The sequence below is a fragment of the Pseudophryne corroboree genome, chromosome 5 (assembly GCF_028390025.1).
Source record: "Pseudophryne corroboree isolate aPseCor3 chromosome 5, aPseCor3.hap2, whole genome shotgun sequence".
NCBI classification, from domain to species: domain Eukaryota; kingdom Metazoa; phylum Chordata; class Amphibia; order Anura; family Myobatrachidae; genus Pseudophryne; species Pseudophryne corroboree.
The window spans coordinates 621,307,617-621,326,318 of record NC_086448.1 but is presented as its reverse complement, the minus strand read 5'-3'; the positions used below and the strand labels follow the sequence as shown (position 1 = coordinate 621,326,318).

Here is an 18,702-nt window from a genome sequence, read left to right as displayed (position 1 = left end):
GAGGTCTGAGGGCATGTTGGGAAATTTGTGGCCTTGATCCCAGAAGGTTTGGGAACTACTGTTCTATGCTATTTCCCAAGCAATGAGAGCGCATACAACTCAGTGGACAGTACAACAAATGATATCTCACCCCTTCTGGAATGCTTGATCACAAACTGGCATTGAAATCTGGAAGACACTGCAGTGCTCACATACATAACAAAGTCTTTATTGGCAATATACAGTATGATAATTTTTTTCGGTTTCCTAAAGGATACAATCTTTAACCTTTATTTTTAGGGGGATTTATTCCTTGCAATGTAAGGCTGTATATAACAAGAACAACCTGGAAAGCCGTCTAGTAAACTTAACTGTTATAGCGGATCCTGAAAAGCCGGCTATGGTTTCTGTTAAATTTGCTGAATGTGTGCAGTTTACAGCTGGGAAGGTTTTTTCTGGTAAGTAGATAAGTTATTAGCGCTCTCCTGCATCTGCCTTATATAGTTTAACTAGAACTGCAGCTATACTTATTGTGATCACTCTGAAAGGAATCTAACCAAATGGTGCCTGATTCTGAGTTGAACACAAAATGGCTGTAATTTCAGAAAGCCACGGAAGCCAGTTTACTACCACATGCTACTGGTAGTATCCGTAGGGCTTCAAGTGGGAGGTCACACAGACCTCTGGTATTCTGTCCACAGCCATCCTCATTTGTGTATTAGTACTACCACCTGCCCCACGCTAAGTGCAAGAGAAGCCTTTCTTTACCTGTACAGATGTGCCTCAGAATTGCATGGAACACTCACTACACACCCATGAGACAGATCTCTTGTGTGTGACTGCAACATTGCTGCTAGAAATGCCCATTTCACGCAAGAAGAGATCTGGTCAACATCCCTCCGACACCGAATTGACTGGAAATATGCAAGAATGTATACATTTGTTAAATCTCGCTATCTGCATACGTATACTGAGCTGCGTTCCACTCCAAATCTGGCACCCCTATCTCTAAGTAGACATAAATAGGTATCAAGAAAGTTTAATATTTACATTGTATCTCAGTGACTACATTTTATAAATCTTACTAATGTATTTAGAATATCCACAATACCAGTATTGCACACAATCCTGTAATAGCATTTTCTTTATTACGTGCCTATAGCATAATGTGCTTTCCTAGTTATGGCCCTGATCTAATGGCCTATGTCTATTTACAACTTTCAATTTGTGCAGCCAGATTGAATTGGAAAAATGTGTTTAGTAGGGCTATAGGATACAGTCACACAGCAATTTAGTTTTAATAGGAAGTTTGTTTAAAAAAAATTGTTGCTGTGTTAACAAAAAAAAAGGTTGATAAATAGCTTTAGTTCACTGTTTGGTATAATTCACTTTAATTTGGTGGAAGAACATGTAAAATGATACAACAGAGATTCCTTCAGTAACACAGGCAAATAAAGATTTTTAAAAATCAGAGAAGATAAATACATTAGGCGGTCATCTGCTTAGAAGTGATGCTGAGACTCCCAAAGTAACATATTAGCTTTCTAAGATAACAAGACAAATTATCGAAAAAGAGAAGAGCATAGAAACTGAGACTAAGCCTTAAGCTGGGTACACATTAGATGATGTGTACCCAGCGCGATGTCATAAGTGGAAGGACCCAGTGTGGGCATCAGCAAATGCATGCACACTTGCCGATAATGGCAGCAGGGGGTCATGCTGCATTTGTCAGCATGGTCCTCGCTTGTGATGTCATCCGTTGGAGGATGCCAGGGAAGACGAGTGGGAGCACGCATCATCCACAACATAGTGCATATACACTAGATGATATTGTGAACGATGTTTTGGGATCGGGTACATCAATATCATCTAGTGAGTACTTAGCTTTATGGTTTGGTGAGAACCAGGATAGGACAGTGTCCTAAAGACCTAAATCTTTAAGTCTTAAAGATTGCAACATTTATTTTAGGAATGAGTGGGTGGTTGTGTAGATGGCAGCAAAGAGGTTCTCGAGGATGTCCTGTAAAATAGTCAAGAAATCATTATCCACTCTGCTCAGTGCAATCTTTGTTGAATGTTGGGAACACTTAAGCCTAGACTGATAGTGGTCCAGTAGGTTGTGTGAGGAAAGGTTGCAAAAAAGTCCAGTGTAGTTTAGCCATTCAGGAATGGTAGAGGAGTCGAAAGGTGTGACAATAATTTGATAGCGTTTGTCAGAATATTTTCTGAATTATTTATTATATTATCACATTGTTTCCAGTTTTAACTTGTACTCTGAGTTTGTGCAAGTATGCATTCTTAAATGTTTAAGTATAGTTCTTCTGACTCCAGTGCAAAGGTCTCATTGCAATAGGGAAATGTATAAAAAATGTATTTGTTCATTTTTGTACCTAGTTTATATTTAAAGAAGATAAAAACACAATTGTGACATTTTTATGGCTGCTAAAGTCAGATCTACTTTATTTTCTGCCAGAATCCCAAAAGCCTCCATAAAAAGCCTCAATAAAAAATGAGCACGTCTAATTTTTTTTATGTCTCATTTGTTTGATTTAGTTCTCTTTATCTACTTTTAGGACTTGTGTGGAAATCTGAGATAGTTTTAGGCCAAAATTTCTGCAGAAATATAGAAAATTCTGAAAGGTTCACAAACTTTCAAGCACCACTGCATATGTTACCTTACATTATGGTTTTAGTCAATTCTAAAGGGATTGTGTTTTGTATTTTTTACACACTTAGATTTTGTGGTTAGCATTCTTTCTGAAGATGGAGATGTCATTAAAAAACTCAACCCAGCTAATTGTTCCATGAAAATGTGGAAATCTCAAACTACTGGAGGGAAACCTCCAACTACTGTGAGTACTTTGTAATATATACAGACTGGTGGGTGTTTTAAAAGAGAAACTGTATACTGTGCTATCCTTACTAAAATCTTCCCTTTGGAGTGAATGAAATTAGACAGACAGCAAAGCCACTCCTATGTTTCAGTAATCCACACTAGGTGTGACAATCTGAAGAATACAGTTTATTGTAGTGATGGGATAAATTGTTTAAAACGTAAATACAAACAGAATGCAATTATGTTATGCTCAGATATAATGCAATTCAATCATGTAAACATGAACAAAGTATGCAAACATCATGAAATTACATATGTAATAGTATGCTAGAGTACACATGAAATCATTAGCATACAAACAAACATGCCTGAGCACATGCAAAGAATCTGCAACAGTGTAACATAATCCAACTAGCAGACCTAATACAGTTCTGTAGATATAATGATGGCAGATTGAGGTTCAGAGTTTTTGCCATTAATGCTGTGCTGAGAGGAGGATTGTAATTTTTCATCTAGTTGATCGCTCCATGTGAAAAAATGAAGATAATAATGCCTGTGGACAGGGTCGGATTATGCCTTGGTGGGGCCCAGGGCACTGAAGACAGAGGGGCCCTCCCCCTATTGTTAGCAACTACCCCATTGCTGTGCTTGCTGTGAGGTCAGGCAATGGTTCGGGGGGGTGGCCTAATCACGGGATGCATGGCCACACCTCTTATGCAAATGACAGGGGTTTTTTTTCAGATCCGGAGGGCGTGATTCAGGGGCTAATCCAGAGGGAGGGGCAGCGATCAGTGTTATCACTCACCCCGCCCAGCTCCCACACAGGCAGAAGAGACTACTGCTAAACGGTAGCAGACTCCCTGCACCACCACAGACCAGCCAGCACACAGTAGCGTGTGCTGGCTGGACCACAATGCTGCTTCTGTGCTGACAGGAGATAGGGAAGAGGGGGTGCAGGAGTCGTCGACGGACTTGGGCACAGGTAACTAGTACCCGCTTCCGCCAGCATCTCCCTCCCCCATGATCTCAGGCAGCACAGGGACTGATTGTAATCTCCAGCCTCCGCTGCTGCTAGGAGAGCTGGTGGCGGAGGCTGGAGAAGGGAGACGCCAGCATCAGAGCTGGGGCAGAGCTGCTCTGGCCGGGGGCCCCCTAAAACTGGTGGTACTTACCCCCTACCCACCCCCTCTCCCCCTTAATCCGGCTCTGCCTGTGAAGTTCAGAATTAAGTTCCTATCAGCATGGCCACTAGGTGGAGTTTATATAGAATAAATGTATAAAACATACATGCTGAAAGGCATGTCATACTGTATACCTTACCTTAAATAATATACCAAGGCACAAGTTTACTTTTTTGTTCTTATATACCTGTTAGTTGTTTTGATAGTAGCACATATAAACGCATGTTCTGTAAATGTTCATACTGAATGACTCTTATCTGCTCCCCCCCCCCCTCTCCCCCAATGTAATGGTAGGATGACTAAAATTAAATCCAAGTCCATGTCATATCATCTGATTTTGTATTTATTGAAGACACCTGTGCTGTTAGTGTATTCTCTCTCAATGTCCATATCCTCCTGTTACTGACTCCTCTGATTTGCAGTGGATGGGTAATTTACTCCACCCACTTTGCAGTGGGCAGGTAACGTTCTTCCACCACCAGGCATCGGAACTGCTTATTTCTGCTGTGTATAGGTAGAGAAGCTGCTAATTTGTGCTGGTTATTTCCCACGGGAATAAGGAAATAAGAGTTTAAGTTTTATAAATATATAAGAGAAAATGTTCGTAAATATGCAGCAAAAGGAAAAGGTTTGATACAGCTGAAAAAGTTTTTATTAACAAGTGGCTAATGATCAGCGGGGAGCCGCTGATAGTATGGTACAGCTGAGCTGTGAGAATGAGTCATAGAGCGCATGGTATGCGCAGGCGCCCGCGGCAACAAGCCGGGGATAAAAAGAGAATGAATGGAGAACACGGACATCTGACTGAGGAAGCCGCTGATTGTATGCACAGGCAGAGAAACGCGTTTTTTAGAGACCCTACAGCTCCTATAACCTTCCGTTGTTTGGGAACACCAGTCGATCAACTGCTGGGCTATCCCTTTTTGGATCTCCAGATAAGGCTTGCTTTAAACGGTAATTCAAGCACCAGAGCCGGGAGTTTAAAAGTACTTATAACCCAAGACGAAGGAGTGGTATGAATGTCAACATGGCCATGTTAAACAAATACTGCCTTGCATAAATAAGCCTGGTATATAGGCTAAAAACTGCTTTAATTACTGCTTTGCACGAATAAGCTCTACAATACTAACTAAAGCTGCTTTAGACGCCTGCACGCTAATTTACTAACTAATTAAACGAGCAGAGAAACTTTGCACTGAAAAAGCTATCAGCTGCATAGGAACATTGAATTTTACTAAAAGTGTTTCCAATTGCTCAGTATGATAATATCTAATCAGGACACTACTGCTTTGAAGCTTTGCATGTCGTTTTGCAGACAGAGAAGAATCCAGCTTTAATATCAGCTGCATAGAAATAATTGAATGCATGTTATTCTCTGTAAAGAGAGTCTGTGGAGCGGTTTTTATTACTACTATTAAGTTTCTATCTGTGTCATCAAAGATATACTGATTGTCAATTGTGTTGTTTGAGACACAGTGAGTAATGGCTGCCTCATAGCTGAGGTAAAATAAGCGCTGGCAGTAATGATAGCCTCCCCCTGCAGCGTTATTCCCTAACAGAGCCGCTCACTAGAGTTTATTTTCCTAACACAGCGCTTACTACCAGTGCAGAGCAACAGAAATTTGCTCAGGCTACGGGGATAAGAGGTCCGATGAGACAGGTGCTCCGCAGCATTCGCATAGGAGCCGCAAGAGTCGCCACGGGCTGTACACAGACTTGGCAGGTAGTTTAGCTACAAATGACGCTTATAGGGGAGAACCGCAGACAGAAGGCTCCTTACGGTATAGCAGTGAGGTAGGCAGGGGGCAGCAGGATGACGGGACTCTAATGATGTGCTTATTAAAATTTAGTTGTGGCCATTTTGTTTTCTATGTGGGCGTGCAACAGAAGCGGTCTTTCCTCTCTGAGGGGAAGACACAATCGGAGGCCTATCACAAAGTATGTGTTTACTGGCATTACTAAAGCTGATGCTGTTTACTATTTGGCTGGCGCTGTTAGAATAGAAGCTCTGCTGCTGATGATCTCTCTGAATACAACTCAATAAAAAAAACTGTGTTTTTATCTTCCAATGGACTCTGCTGACAGGTCCTGCGGAGGTGGAGCAACAGAAGTTACAACACCGGTCATCTCATGCTGTATTTCAGTTGGTTGTGTGAGGAGCATATCCGTGAGTCAGCTACATACATTTGCCAAGCAGCAAGGGATGCTAGCAAGATAGCATCGCGCATCTCGGCTTCGGCCATATCGGCGGAGAATGTGGCTCAGAGAATGGCAAGTAGATTCTGATTCCAAGAAGGCAGTGGAGGTGATCCCCTTTGTAGGAGATACTGTATTTAGCCTGGAGTTAGACAAGTGGATTTCTCAGGCAACAGCAGAGAAATCTACTTTACCTACCACGTATTCTAGATCCACGCCACCAGTCAGAAGAAATTATTCGGGTCCAGTGTTCAATTCTTTTAGGTCGCAATCCTTTCGAGCTAGCGGAAGAGGGTTTGGCGGTCAGGCTCGTGGAAGCAGAGCTAGAGGCCGTTCCCAAGCCACAACCAGAAAGCAGGATCCCAAACCTGCCAACAAGACCGTGGCATAATGGTCTCCCAGCTCACCTAGGGTCTCCTTTGGTGGGTGCAAGGATGGAAAGGTTTCGGGGCGCCTGGGCCGAAACCTCACCAGAGAGCTGGGTCAACAAGATTATCTTCCAGGGATACCAAATAGATTTTCTATAACGCCCTCACAGTCCGTTCATTACAGCAAGCCTTCCTCGATGTCCTCAGAAAGCGAGGGCATTGGATACAGACGGAAGTAATTATGCCTGTCCCGAATTCTCAAAGAGGGACGGGATTTTATTCAAATATTTTTGTAGTGCAAAAAACCGATGGGTCGGTCAGGCCAATCCTCAATTTAAAAGTTTTGAATCAGTTTCTAAATGTTTACAGGTTCAAGATGGAGTCAATCCAGTCTGTTATTGCGGGACTGGAATAAGAAAAGTTCATGGTGTCCATGGACATAAAGAATGCGTACCTTCATGTCCCAATTTGGACCCCACACCAAGCCTATTTACGGTTTGCAGTGGACAAGAATCACTACCAGTTCAGTGCCCTACCATTTGGCTTATCATCGGCCCCGAGAATTTTCACAAAGATCATGGCTATAATGGTTGCAAAATTGAGATCATTAAGGGTAACGATAATCCCATAAATGGACGAACTTCTGATCAAGGCTCCCTTTCAGGACCAATTGATCTGGGATGCTCAGACAAGTCATTAGTTTCTGATTCGACATGGCTGGATCGTGAACCTTCAACCAACCCAGAGGATTCAATTCCTGGGTCTCATTTTAGATATGATACATCTGAAGGTGTTTCTCCCAGAAGACAAGATTTGAGATATCAGGGAAATGGTACGTCAGGTTCTACAGAACCAGACAGTGTCCCTACATCTCTGTGTAATGCTGCTTGGAAATATGGCAATCCAAAGATGCAAAGATGGCAAAGAAGCAATCGAATACGACAGGCTACACTCCAGACCTTTCCAGATGAATCTTATTGCTCAGGGGGCAGGCATGCATTGACTTCTCCACCAACGAATTCCCTTGTCACCCTAGGCCAGGCCCTCGTTAATTTGGTGTCAGTCCACAAGAATCTCACAGCGGGAAAGAAGTTTTGAATCTGGGATTGGAACATTCTGACAATGGATGTCAGTCTCAGAAGTTCGGTGAGCAGTACTGGAGAAACATCAATTTCAGGGAAGGTGGTCACCGCAAGAGAGCAGCCTTCCAATAAATATTTTGGAATTAAGAGCCATTTACAATGCACTTCTTCTGGCAGAAGACCTAGTGAGGGCTCAACACGTGAGAGTACAGTCAGGCAATGTGACGGCAACGGCATACATAAACCGTCAGGGAGGAACAAAAAGCTGCATGACTTTAAGGGAGGCTACAAGGATACTGTCTTGGTCAGAAAAGCGCAACATAATCCTGTCAGCAGTCTTCATTCCAGGAGTGGAAAATTGGGAAGCAGACTATCTCAGTCACCAAGATATGCATCCAGGGGAGTGGGGTCTACACCCACAGGTATTCGATGCAGTGGTAAGAAGATGGGGTCTACCGCAGATAGTCTTAATGACCTCCCGAAACAACCATCAGTTACCAAGATATGTTGCCAAGATGCGGGATCCAGCAGCAAAAGCGGTGGACGCGCTGGCAATTCCATGGTCATACAATCGGGTGTGCATCAGTCCACCATTTCACCTTATATCAAGAGTTTTAAAGAGGGCAAAAAAGGAAAGAGCGTGGGTGAGTTTAATAGCACCAGACTGGTCTCACAGGAGTTGGTACTTTGACCTAAGGGGATTTCTGGTGGAAGATCCTTGTAGGCTACCTCAGAGATAGGACCTATTGTTACAAGGCCCATTCCTTCACCCAGACTTGAATAGTCTGTGTTTGACGGCGTGGCTCTTGAGACCAGGATTCTAAGACATAAGGGTATTACGAAGTCGGCTATCCCCACAATGTTAGCTGCAAGGAAACCAGTCACAGTGACACATTACTATGGAATGTGATGAAGTACATGGACTGGTGTCAGTCTAAAGGGTGGAATTTCAAGGAGTTCAGCCTCTATAGACTTTTACAATTTCTCCAAAATGGGTTAGATGGTGGTTTAAGATTGGGATCCTTGAAGGTACAAGTCTCTGCCCTTTCTATTCTATTTCAACAACGTCTGGCGTCCTTACAGGAGGTTCAGACATTTTTACAAGATGTGCTGAGTATACAACCATCTTTTTGTCCTCCCACGGCCCCGTGGGATCTAAATTTGGTGCTCGACTTTTTGAAATCCGCAGTTTTTGAGCCTTTATAGACAGTGGATCTTAACTATATATCCTGGATAGTTACCCTGTTACTAGCTTTGGCATCAGCAAGAAGGGTCTTAGAGTTGGGAGCTCTATCGTGTAAAAGTCCTTTCCTCGTTTTTCATGAGGACAGAGCAGAGCTCTGTACAAAAGCAGAGTTTCTACCTAAGGTGGTTTCCGGTTTCCACATTAACCAGCCCATTGTGGTTCCCTCCTTCTAAGGATTGGCGGAGGAAGACTTGTCTTTGGATGTGGTCAGAGCCTTAAGGATTTACGTACAGGTTATGTCCTCTATTAGAAAGTCTGACTCTTTGTTCTGTATGATGGGCCCAAAAACGGTTGGTCGGCTTCTAAGCAGACTCTGGCCAGATGGATACGATTTACCATCAGGCAGGCTTATATCTCTTCTGGTAAGAGGGTCCCTTTTCATGTAGGTGCTCATACCACCAGATCAGTGGGTGCTTCGTGGGCGGCGGCTAGAGGAGCCTCCACTGCCCTGCTTGTAGAGCGGCAATGTGGTCTGCACACACGTTCACTCGGTTCTACAAGTTTGATACATTTGAATCCAGAGACACCAGGTTTGGATGTTTGGTTCTGCAGGCTTCAGGCAGCACTCCCACCCATGGGAGTATCTCTTGGACATCCCCAGATGTCTGAAGTGTTTCAGTGTCCCCTAGTGGATGAAAGAGAAAAGAGTATTTTGGTATTTACCAATAAATCCATTTCTCTGAATCCACTCCGGGGACACTGGACGCCCACCTCGGTGGTGTCAACCTGCAGTTGTTAGATTTAGTTCAAACAGTTTGAATTATTCTGTTAAAGGTTCTTGGTTGCTGTTTGACTTATTGCTACAGTTGGTTCCTCTCCATAGGGCTTTGTTTTTATGTTCACTTTTCTCTCTGTCAAATTTTTCAAACTGAGGGATTATGGGGCGTGAAGGTGGAAGAGCCAGCTGTGCATAGTTTGTTTTTTTTAGATTGTGCCACCTCCGGTCTGCATACTTCACACCCAGCTGCCTGAAGTGTTCCATTGTCCTCGAGTGGATTCAGAGAAAAGGATTTATCGGTAAGTACCAAAATCCTCTTTTCTCTTTCATTCTTGTTGGGAGACATTGCTATCTTTGGGATTTTCCAAGGCAAAATATTGAAACACAAACATTAAGCCTGTAGTTATCGTAAAGTTGTAAACAGAAGACCAGGTAGTAGCTCAGCACAGCTGTTCCACTGAAGCCTCATGCCACACCACTCAGTAGGCCCCCACCGAACGGGTAGAATGGACCATCAGAAAACCAGGAATGTGGACGCTCTCTGAAACATGAACCTGATGAATTGTAGCTGTTATTCTCCTGGCCACAGACCATTTTAAGGCTCTTAGCATAGTACAGGATGAGAAGACTGTAAGTCGTAATGATGTAGATCTAACAACATAAATATGTAAGGCTTATTTTAAAAAACAGCTTCTCACTAGAGATGTGCACCTTACACTTTTCTGGTTTTGATTTTGGATCTGGATTTCCGTTAGTGTTTTGATCTGGATTGGTTTTTCCAAAACCACCCTTTCGGGTTTTGGATCTGGATTTAAAAAAAAACAGCTAAAATCACAGAATTTGGGGGTGTTCTTGTTCCTACAGTATTATTGATCTCTATAACATTCATTTCCACTAATTTCCAGTCTATTCTAAACACCTCACAATATTGTTTTTAGGCCAAAAGTTTGCACCAAGGTAGCTGGATGACTAAGCTAAGTGGCACAAACCGGTGACCCATCTAGGAGTGGCACTGCAGTGGCTGACAGGATGGCACTTTTAAAAACTAGGCCCCAAAGAGCACATAATGCAAAGAAAAAAAAGAGGTGCAAGATGGAATTGTCCTTGGACCCTCCCACCCATTCTTATGTTGTATAAACAGGACATGCACACTTTAACAAACCATTTCAGCGACAGGGTCTGCCACACAACTGTGGCTGAAATGATTTGTTTGTTTCTGCCCCCACCAAAAAAGAAGCAATTAATCTCTCCTTGCACAAACTAGCTCTACAGAGGCAAGAGGTCTTCCTCATCCTCATCCTGTGATTCCTCACCCCTTTCAGTGTTTACATCCTCACAGAGTATAAATTCGTCCTCTCTGGAATCCACCATCACAGGTCCCTGTGTACTTTCTGAAGGCAATTACTGGTAAAGGTTTTCCTGGAGGAATTTATAATTAATTTTGATGAACATCATCTTCTCCACAGTATGTGGAAGTAACCTCCTACGCCGATCGCTGACAAGGTTACTGGCTGCATTAAACTCTTTCGGAGTACACACTGGGGGGGGGGGGGGCAACTTAGGTAAAAATTTTACTGTAGAGAGATCTGACCCAGTTCATGGAATTGTTGCCTCACGCACCAGGGCACACATGCTTTCCCAATCCTGTGATTCCTAAAAGACTTATATCCTTAATTATTGAGTGACAGATTCTGAAAAGCATTTTGCACAGAGGATCGTGGCCTGAACAGCTATTTTATTAAATCCCAGCAAGCTAAGACATATAAAATGGTCTGTAGCTTAATAGGTTTGGCCAAGTGGGAAGAGACCAAGAGACCAATGAGGTTCCATTGCTAGATTGAGAATGTCCTTGTACCAGGATCATTGAGGCCAGTTTGATGCCAACAGAATGACTGGTACTTGTACCAGGATCATTGAGGCCAGTTTGATGCCAACAGAATGACTGGTACTTTATCCATCTTGATCTTTTTGAGTACCCTGGAGGAAATGGTAGTGGAAGAAAGATATGCAGTATGGGATAACGTTGAGGAATTGACATGGTGTCGCCTCTGGATCTCAAGTTCTTACCCAGTAAAAGGGATGTTTGTGATTTAATATGGAAGTAATGAGGCCCACGTCCAGCTGTTCCTAACCCTCAGTGGTCCACCAACTGTAGGAATACCTCCATCTTTTTCTGAAATTTAGACCACCAACAAATAAACTTCTCTGGCCTCTGGACGTTTTTGGTTATTTCATTACTAAGGGGCTGTGGGTCCCATCCTGATAATTGATGTCGACTACCACTGTCTGCATTGTCTTATTGATATAGAGAAGTTTGCCTCATAGAAACAACTGAGCCTGCAGAAAAGCCTTTATTCCTTTAAGACCCATTGCATGTGAATCTAAGAGATGTCACTGGTAAAGTAGAGGAATGAAGCTCTAAGTAACCCCCCAAAAATATGGTTTGTTAATTTTAATTTTTAGTACAAAAAGCATTATAGCTGATACACCAAAACATCGTGAATCGTTCTAATTCAATATTTTGTTACTCTAGCATCTGCCGGACAATTTACACAGTATCTTTGTACATTTAAATAGACAGTGGGATTTGAATGCCAACCATCACCACAGTACAGTCTACACAATACATTTTTTAATAATGTCCATTTAAATGGACAAGGGGTCTTAAAGGGTTAAGATAGTGCAAACTTCTAGAATATTTTATTGGAAGCTTTGCCTCTGAGATTAACCACAGACCCTGTAGCTGGAGAGTTACTGCTACCCAATCCCTGTATACAACTGTCCAGTAGTTGATGGACAGGAGAGACCCCATGAAAATATTTTTTTGACTCAACCACCAGAAACTAACATGTTAACAGGCAGTTGGAATATCTGAACCTAAGTGTGAATTTGATTTCTTCTACCTTACTAAATGATTCCTCTGTAGAATCTTGGATTGAAAATTATGTTTGAACTGCTTTGAAGAAGTAGGATAACGTTCAACCTAGCAATGTCATGCATTGAAGAACTACTACCCTGTGGAGACCTCTCCTGATTATGAAAATGTTCTCCATGAGAGACTGCTGTAAAAAAAAGTCATGCTTTGTGACTAAGGGCTTGATTCAGACCCGTTTGCTGCTGTGTTTTTTTCACGCAGTGGGCGATTATCGAACTACTGCACATGCACCGCATCGCCAAACAGCGACAGGATGGTGGGAAATTTTTGAATGCACAGGCGTTCGCAAGGTGATTGACAGGAAGAGGACATTTGTGGGTGGTAACTGGCCGTTTTCTGTGAGTGTCTGGAAAAACGCAGGTATTCCCAAGCGTTTTCAGGGCGGGTGTGTGACGTCCGCTCCGGCCCCGATCAGCCTGATTTCTTCGCACTGGAGGAGTAAGTATTGAGCTACCAAATGAGGGACAATTGTTACTTTCTGGGATCAGAATAATCCTTAAGAAAACATGAAATCAAAGGAAAGAGAAACTTTTGATCACAAAGAAAGAAAATCCCTTTTTGGAGCACTCTTTTTAGACTGTGTTGTCAGTATGTAATAATTATAGTGTTAAAACGTAACTTTTATTTTTCTTATCTTCAAAAGTAATAAATAGCACAAAAACAATCATTTAGTGTGCTAAAAGAAAAAACAAATATTTGCACATATAGAATATATTCATATAGTAATAATTATCTGTGGTGATAATATATTCATAACGGTCTCATAAATGAGATAAACAGCTGCACAGTCCTTATTATAAATTAATAAAGGTTAAATCAAAATACATAATCCACCTCTGGCATAAATTTTCACACTTTGATAAAACACATATTCAATATGTGTTTTATCAAAGTGTGAAAATGTATGCCAATCAGAGGAAGACCCTGCTCGCAATCTTACAATCTATAGAGAATCAGGCATTGATACACAGGGATAGGTGTTATCGCATAATTGTCAAACATAAATCATGCTAAAATAAAAATATTTCATTTGCATACAGGCAGCTGTGTTCAACTGCAATAAACCAAGAGAGGGAGAAAGAGATGATTGCTTTTATTTCAGGTATGTTCAATACTCGTACATAAAAATCTAAAATTACAGAAATCGGCATTACATAATGTTGCTAATATCACTAATTTCCCTGGATAGTCCAAGGTTTTAAAGAAGTATGTCTAGAAATATTTGGAACTGGAAATTACCATACAAGTTGAGTCTTACCTCCAGGCTATGTGTATAAGGTGTGAAACATGAAATGCATTTTGTGTTTAGACTTTGGTCCGTTCCAAAGATATCTCATTATGGTATGTAGATATACCAAAGTATAGAAAAATGTTTAATCCAAAATACTTCTGGTCCCAAGCATTTCGGATATAGGATACTCAACCTGTACATAATAATACTGATATACAGTAGATAAAGACAACCTTTCTGTCAAACTTGACAGGTGGTGACACCCCTTGCTCCTAGGCTCCACCCCCTTTTAATATTAAATGATAGTGTTTTATATCGCTTAATATTAAATTTTATATAAATTTATAGTGTTCGATATTAAACCGTATTAAAAGTTAATGGCTTTGAAAAGAATGTCACACATGACACACACTTTAAAATACATCTTTTTTTTTTTTTTTTTTTTTGTAACACAAAATGTTCTTACATTCCAGCAGCTGAAACTTCATGAGTCACACATGTTACAGTTTTAAAAAGGATAATCACTAATGACCGTGGCCATTTTCTTAGAAGCACGGGATCATCACACATGGCACTAATTTAAAAGGTCATTTTAAAATGTCACAAAGGTCATTTTAAATGTCACAGAAACCCTCAGAAGTACGATGTGCAATTTGACCATGTCCATTTCTTAGACGCTCGGGTTCATCACAGGTCATTTTAAAATGTCACAGAACTCTCAGAAGTACGATGTACAATTTGACCATGACCATTTTCGATTGTTATCTCTGTAGAGGAACATTAGCACCATATAAACACACTCATTACTGTGGGTAGAACATTTCCCTTCTCCAAAGCATAAGACATGTAATAATCATCGTGATGGCTTCCATATTGCTTATTGTTCTTCTAGGCTGTGCTGAGGTTACCATAGTCTACTTCTGCATTAAACATTATTTTTTGCAAACATATGTAGAAACAGTGTATTTGGTTTTAAATTGAAAAATATTTAAAAAGCTTAACTGTATATTACAACCTATGTTGCATACCTGACATATGTTACTGTGTGTTAAATAGCACTAAAAAGTTTATCTTTATTGTGGCCGATCGCTGAACTTTGATTGCAAGCAGACATGACCAGACTTGTCAGTATTACAGCGTGACATGTCCATTTATTTTTATTTTTTTTCAAACATATGTAGAAACAGTGTATTTGGTTTTAAATTGAAAAATATTTAAAAAGCTTAACTGTATATTACAACCTATGTTGCATACATGACATATGTTACTGTGTGTTAAATAGCACTAAAAAGTTTTATTACAACCTATGTTGCATACCTGACATATGTTACTGTGTGTTAAATAGCACTAAAAAGTTTAAACATTATTTTTTGCAAACATATGTAGAAACAGTGTATTTGGTTTTAAATTGAAAAATATTTAAAAAGCTTAACTGTATATTACAACCTATGTTGCATACCTGACATATGTTACTGTGTGTTAAATAGCACTAAAAAGTTTAAACATTATTTTTTGCAAACATATGTAGAAACAGTGTATTTGGTTTTAAATTGAAAAATATTTAAAAAGCTTAACTGTATATTACAACCTATGTTGCATACATGACATATGTTACTGTGTGTTAAATAGCACTAAAAAGTTTATCTTTATTGTGGCCGATCGCTGAACTTTGATTGCAAGCAGACATGACCAGACTTGTCAGTATTAAAGTGTGACATGTCCAGACCTGTATATTAGCGATAAAAGATTTACACCAAATACTGTGTATTAAACCGTTTATATCGATGCACACAAACCACATATATGTTGCATACATGACATATGTTACTGCGTGTTAAATAGCACTAAAAAGTTTATCTTTATTGTGGCCGATCGCTGAACTTTGATTGCAAGCAGACATGACCAGACTTGTCAGTATTACAGCGTGACATGTCCAGACCTGTATATTAGCGATAAAAGATTTACACCAAATACTGTGTATTAAATTAAACATTATTTTTTGCAAACATATGTAGAAACAGTGTATTTGGTTTTAAATTGAAAAATATTTAAAAAGCTTAACTGTATATTACAACCTATGTTGCATACATGACATATGTTACTGTGTGTTAAATACATAGTTGCCTACCCTCCCTCATTTTGCAGGAGACTCCCTGAAATAGCAGCAATCTCCCTCACTCCCTGAAAAGTCCATCAATCTCCCTCATTCTTGGGGGAAAAATAAATCAGATACATACATTCAAATGGGATCCTTAGTGCCATTTCCCTGCATTGGTTATAAGGCACAATGGATCCCTATGGCCACTTACAGTATATTGAACCTCTTGTAAGACACAATACACAAACAAATCCTGCAAAATATCAGTGTCTTTTCTTCAACAAATAGATCTTACTAACTTTGGGGCTCATTTACATTTGGATGTAAGTCATTTTCATGACACGCCTCCCCGATGTAGTAGTACTCGCCCGCGCTGATAGGTGTTACTTTCACAATCTCCCTGAAATGCTTTTTCAAAAGTAGGCAAGTATGGTTAAATAGCACTAAAAAGTTTATCTTTATTGTGGCCGATCGCTGAACTTTGATTGCAAGCAGACATGACCAGACTTGTCAGTATTAAAGCGTGACATGTCCAGACCTGTATATTAGCGATAAAAGATTTACACCAAATACTGTGTATTAAACCGTTTATATCGATGCATACAAACCACATATATGTTGCATACATGACATATGTTACTGTGTGTTAAATAGCACTAAAAAGTTTATCTTTATTGTGGCCGATCGCTGAACTTTGATTGCAAGCAGACATGACCAGACTTGTCAGTATTAAAGCGTGACATGTCCAGATCTGTATATTAGCGATAAAAGATTTACACCAAATACTGTGTATTAAACCGTTTATATCGATGCATACAAACCACATATATGTTGCATACATGACATATGTTACTAAAAAGTTTATCTTTATTGTGGCCGATCGCTGAACTTTGATTGCAAGCAGACATGACCAGACTTGTCAGTATTACAGCGTGACATGTCCAGACCTGTATATTAGCGATAAAAGATTTACACCAAATACTGTGTATTAAACCGTTTATATCGATGCATACAGACCACATATTACAGTGTATTACAGAGTATATAGCACTGTATACAGACCACATATTACAGTGTATTACAACGTGTATAACGCTGCAAGCATACCACATATTACTGTGTATTAAACCGTTTATATCGCAGCATACAAGCCGTATGTTACAGTGTATTAAACAGTGTGTGTATTGCTGCATACATGCCATTTATTACTGTGTATTACAGAGTGTATAGCACTGTATACAGACCACATATTACAGTGTATTATAAGTGTATAACGCGGCAAGCATACCATATATTACTGTGTATTACAGAGTGTATAGCACTGTATACAGACCACATATTACTGGGTATTACGTGTATAACGCTGCAAGCATACCACATATTACAGTGTATTACAGAGTGTATAGCACTGTATACAGACCACATATTACTGGGTATTACAACGTGTATAACGCTGCAAGCATACCACATATTACTGGGTATTAAACCGTTTATATAGCTGAGCACCATATATTACTGTATAAGTTACTGTGTGTTAAATAGCACTAAAAAGTTTAAACATTATTTTTTGCAAACATATGTAGAAACAGTGTATTTGGTTTTAAATTGAAAAATATTTAAAAAGCTTAACTGTATATTACAACCTATGTTGCATACATGACATATGTTACTGTGTGTTAAATAGCACTAAAAAGTTTATCTTTATTGTGGCCGATCGCTGAACTTTGATTGCAAGCAGACATGACCAGACTTGTCAGTATTACAGCGTGACATGTCCAGACCTGTATATTAGCGATAAAAGATTTACACCAAATACTGTGTATTAAATGAAACATTATTTTTTGCAAACATATGTAGAAACAGTGTATTTGGTTTTAAGTTGAAAAATATTTAAAAAGCTTAACTGTATATTACAACCTATGTTGCATACATGACATATGTTACTGTGTGTTAAATAGCACTAAAAAGTTTTATTACAACCTATGTTGCATACCTGACATATGTTACTGTGTGTTACATAGCACTAAAAAGTTTAATCATTATTTTTTTGCAAACATATGTAGAAACAGTGTATTTGGTTTTAAATTGAAAAATATTTAAAAAGCTTAACTGTATATTACAACCTATGTTGCATACCTGACATATGTTACTGTGTGTTAAATAGCACTAAAAAGTTTAAACATTATTTTTTGCAAACATATGTAGAAACAGTGTATTTGGTTTTAAATTGAAAAATATTTAAAAAGCTTAACTGTATATTACAACCTATGTTGCATACCTGACATATGTTACTGTGTGTTAAATAGCACTAAAAAGTTTAAACATTATTTTTTGCAAACATATGTAGAAACAGTGTATTTGGTTTTAAATTGAAAAATATTTAAAAAGCTTAACTGTATATTACAACCTATGTTGCATACATGACATATGTTACTGTGTGTTAAATAGCACTAAAAAGTTTATCTTTATTGTGGCCGATCGCTGAACTTTGATTGCAAGCAGACATGACCAGACTTGTCAGTATTACAGCGTGACATGTCCAGACCTGTATATTAGCGATAAAAGATTTACACCAAATACTGTGTATTAAATTAAACATTATTTTTTGCAAACATATGTAGAAACAGTGTATTTGGTTTTAAGTTGAAAAATATTTAAAAAGCTTAACTGTATATTACAACCTATGTTGCATACATGACATATGTTACTGTGTGTTAAATAGCACTAAAAAGTTTTATTACAACCTATGTTGCATACCTGACATATGTTACTGTGTGTTACATAGCACTAAAAAGTTTAATCATTATTTTTTTGCAAACATATGTAGAAACA

General features: G+C 39.5%; 1 protein-coding gene across 1 annotated transcript in view; it reads left to right on the top strand.

Annotated features, from left to right (window-relative positions):
• Window positions 1-18,702, top strand: part of SMCHD1 (structural maintenance of chromosomes flexible hinge domain containing 1) — an 838,152-nt gene that overhangs the window by 670,408 nt on the left and 149,042 nt on the right. The window contains exons 32-34 of the mRNA XM_063923554.1: window positions 280-437; window positions 2,716-2,831; window positions 13,582-13,643. Of these exons, the coding sequence (XP_063779624.1) occupies window positions 280-437; window positions 2,716-2,831; window positions 13,582-13,643 (336 nt within the window). The remainder of the gene's footprint in view (window positions 1-279; window positions 438-2,715; window positions 2,832-13,581; window positions 13,644-18,702) is intronic.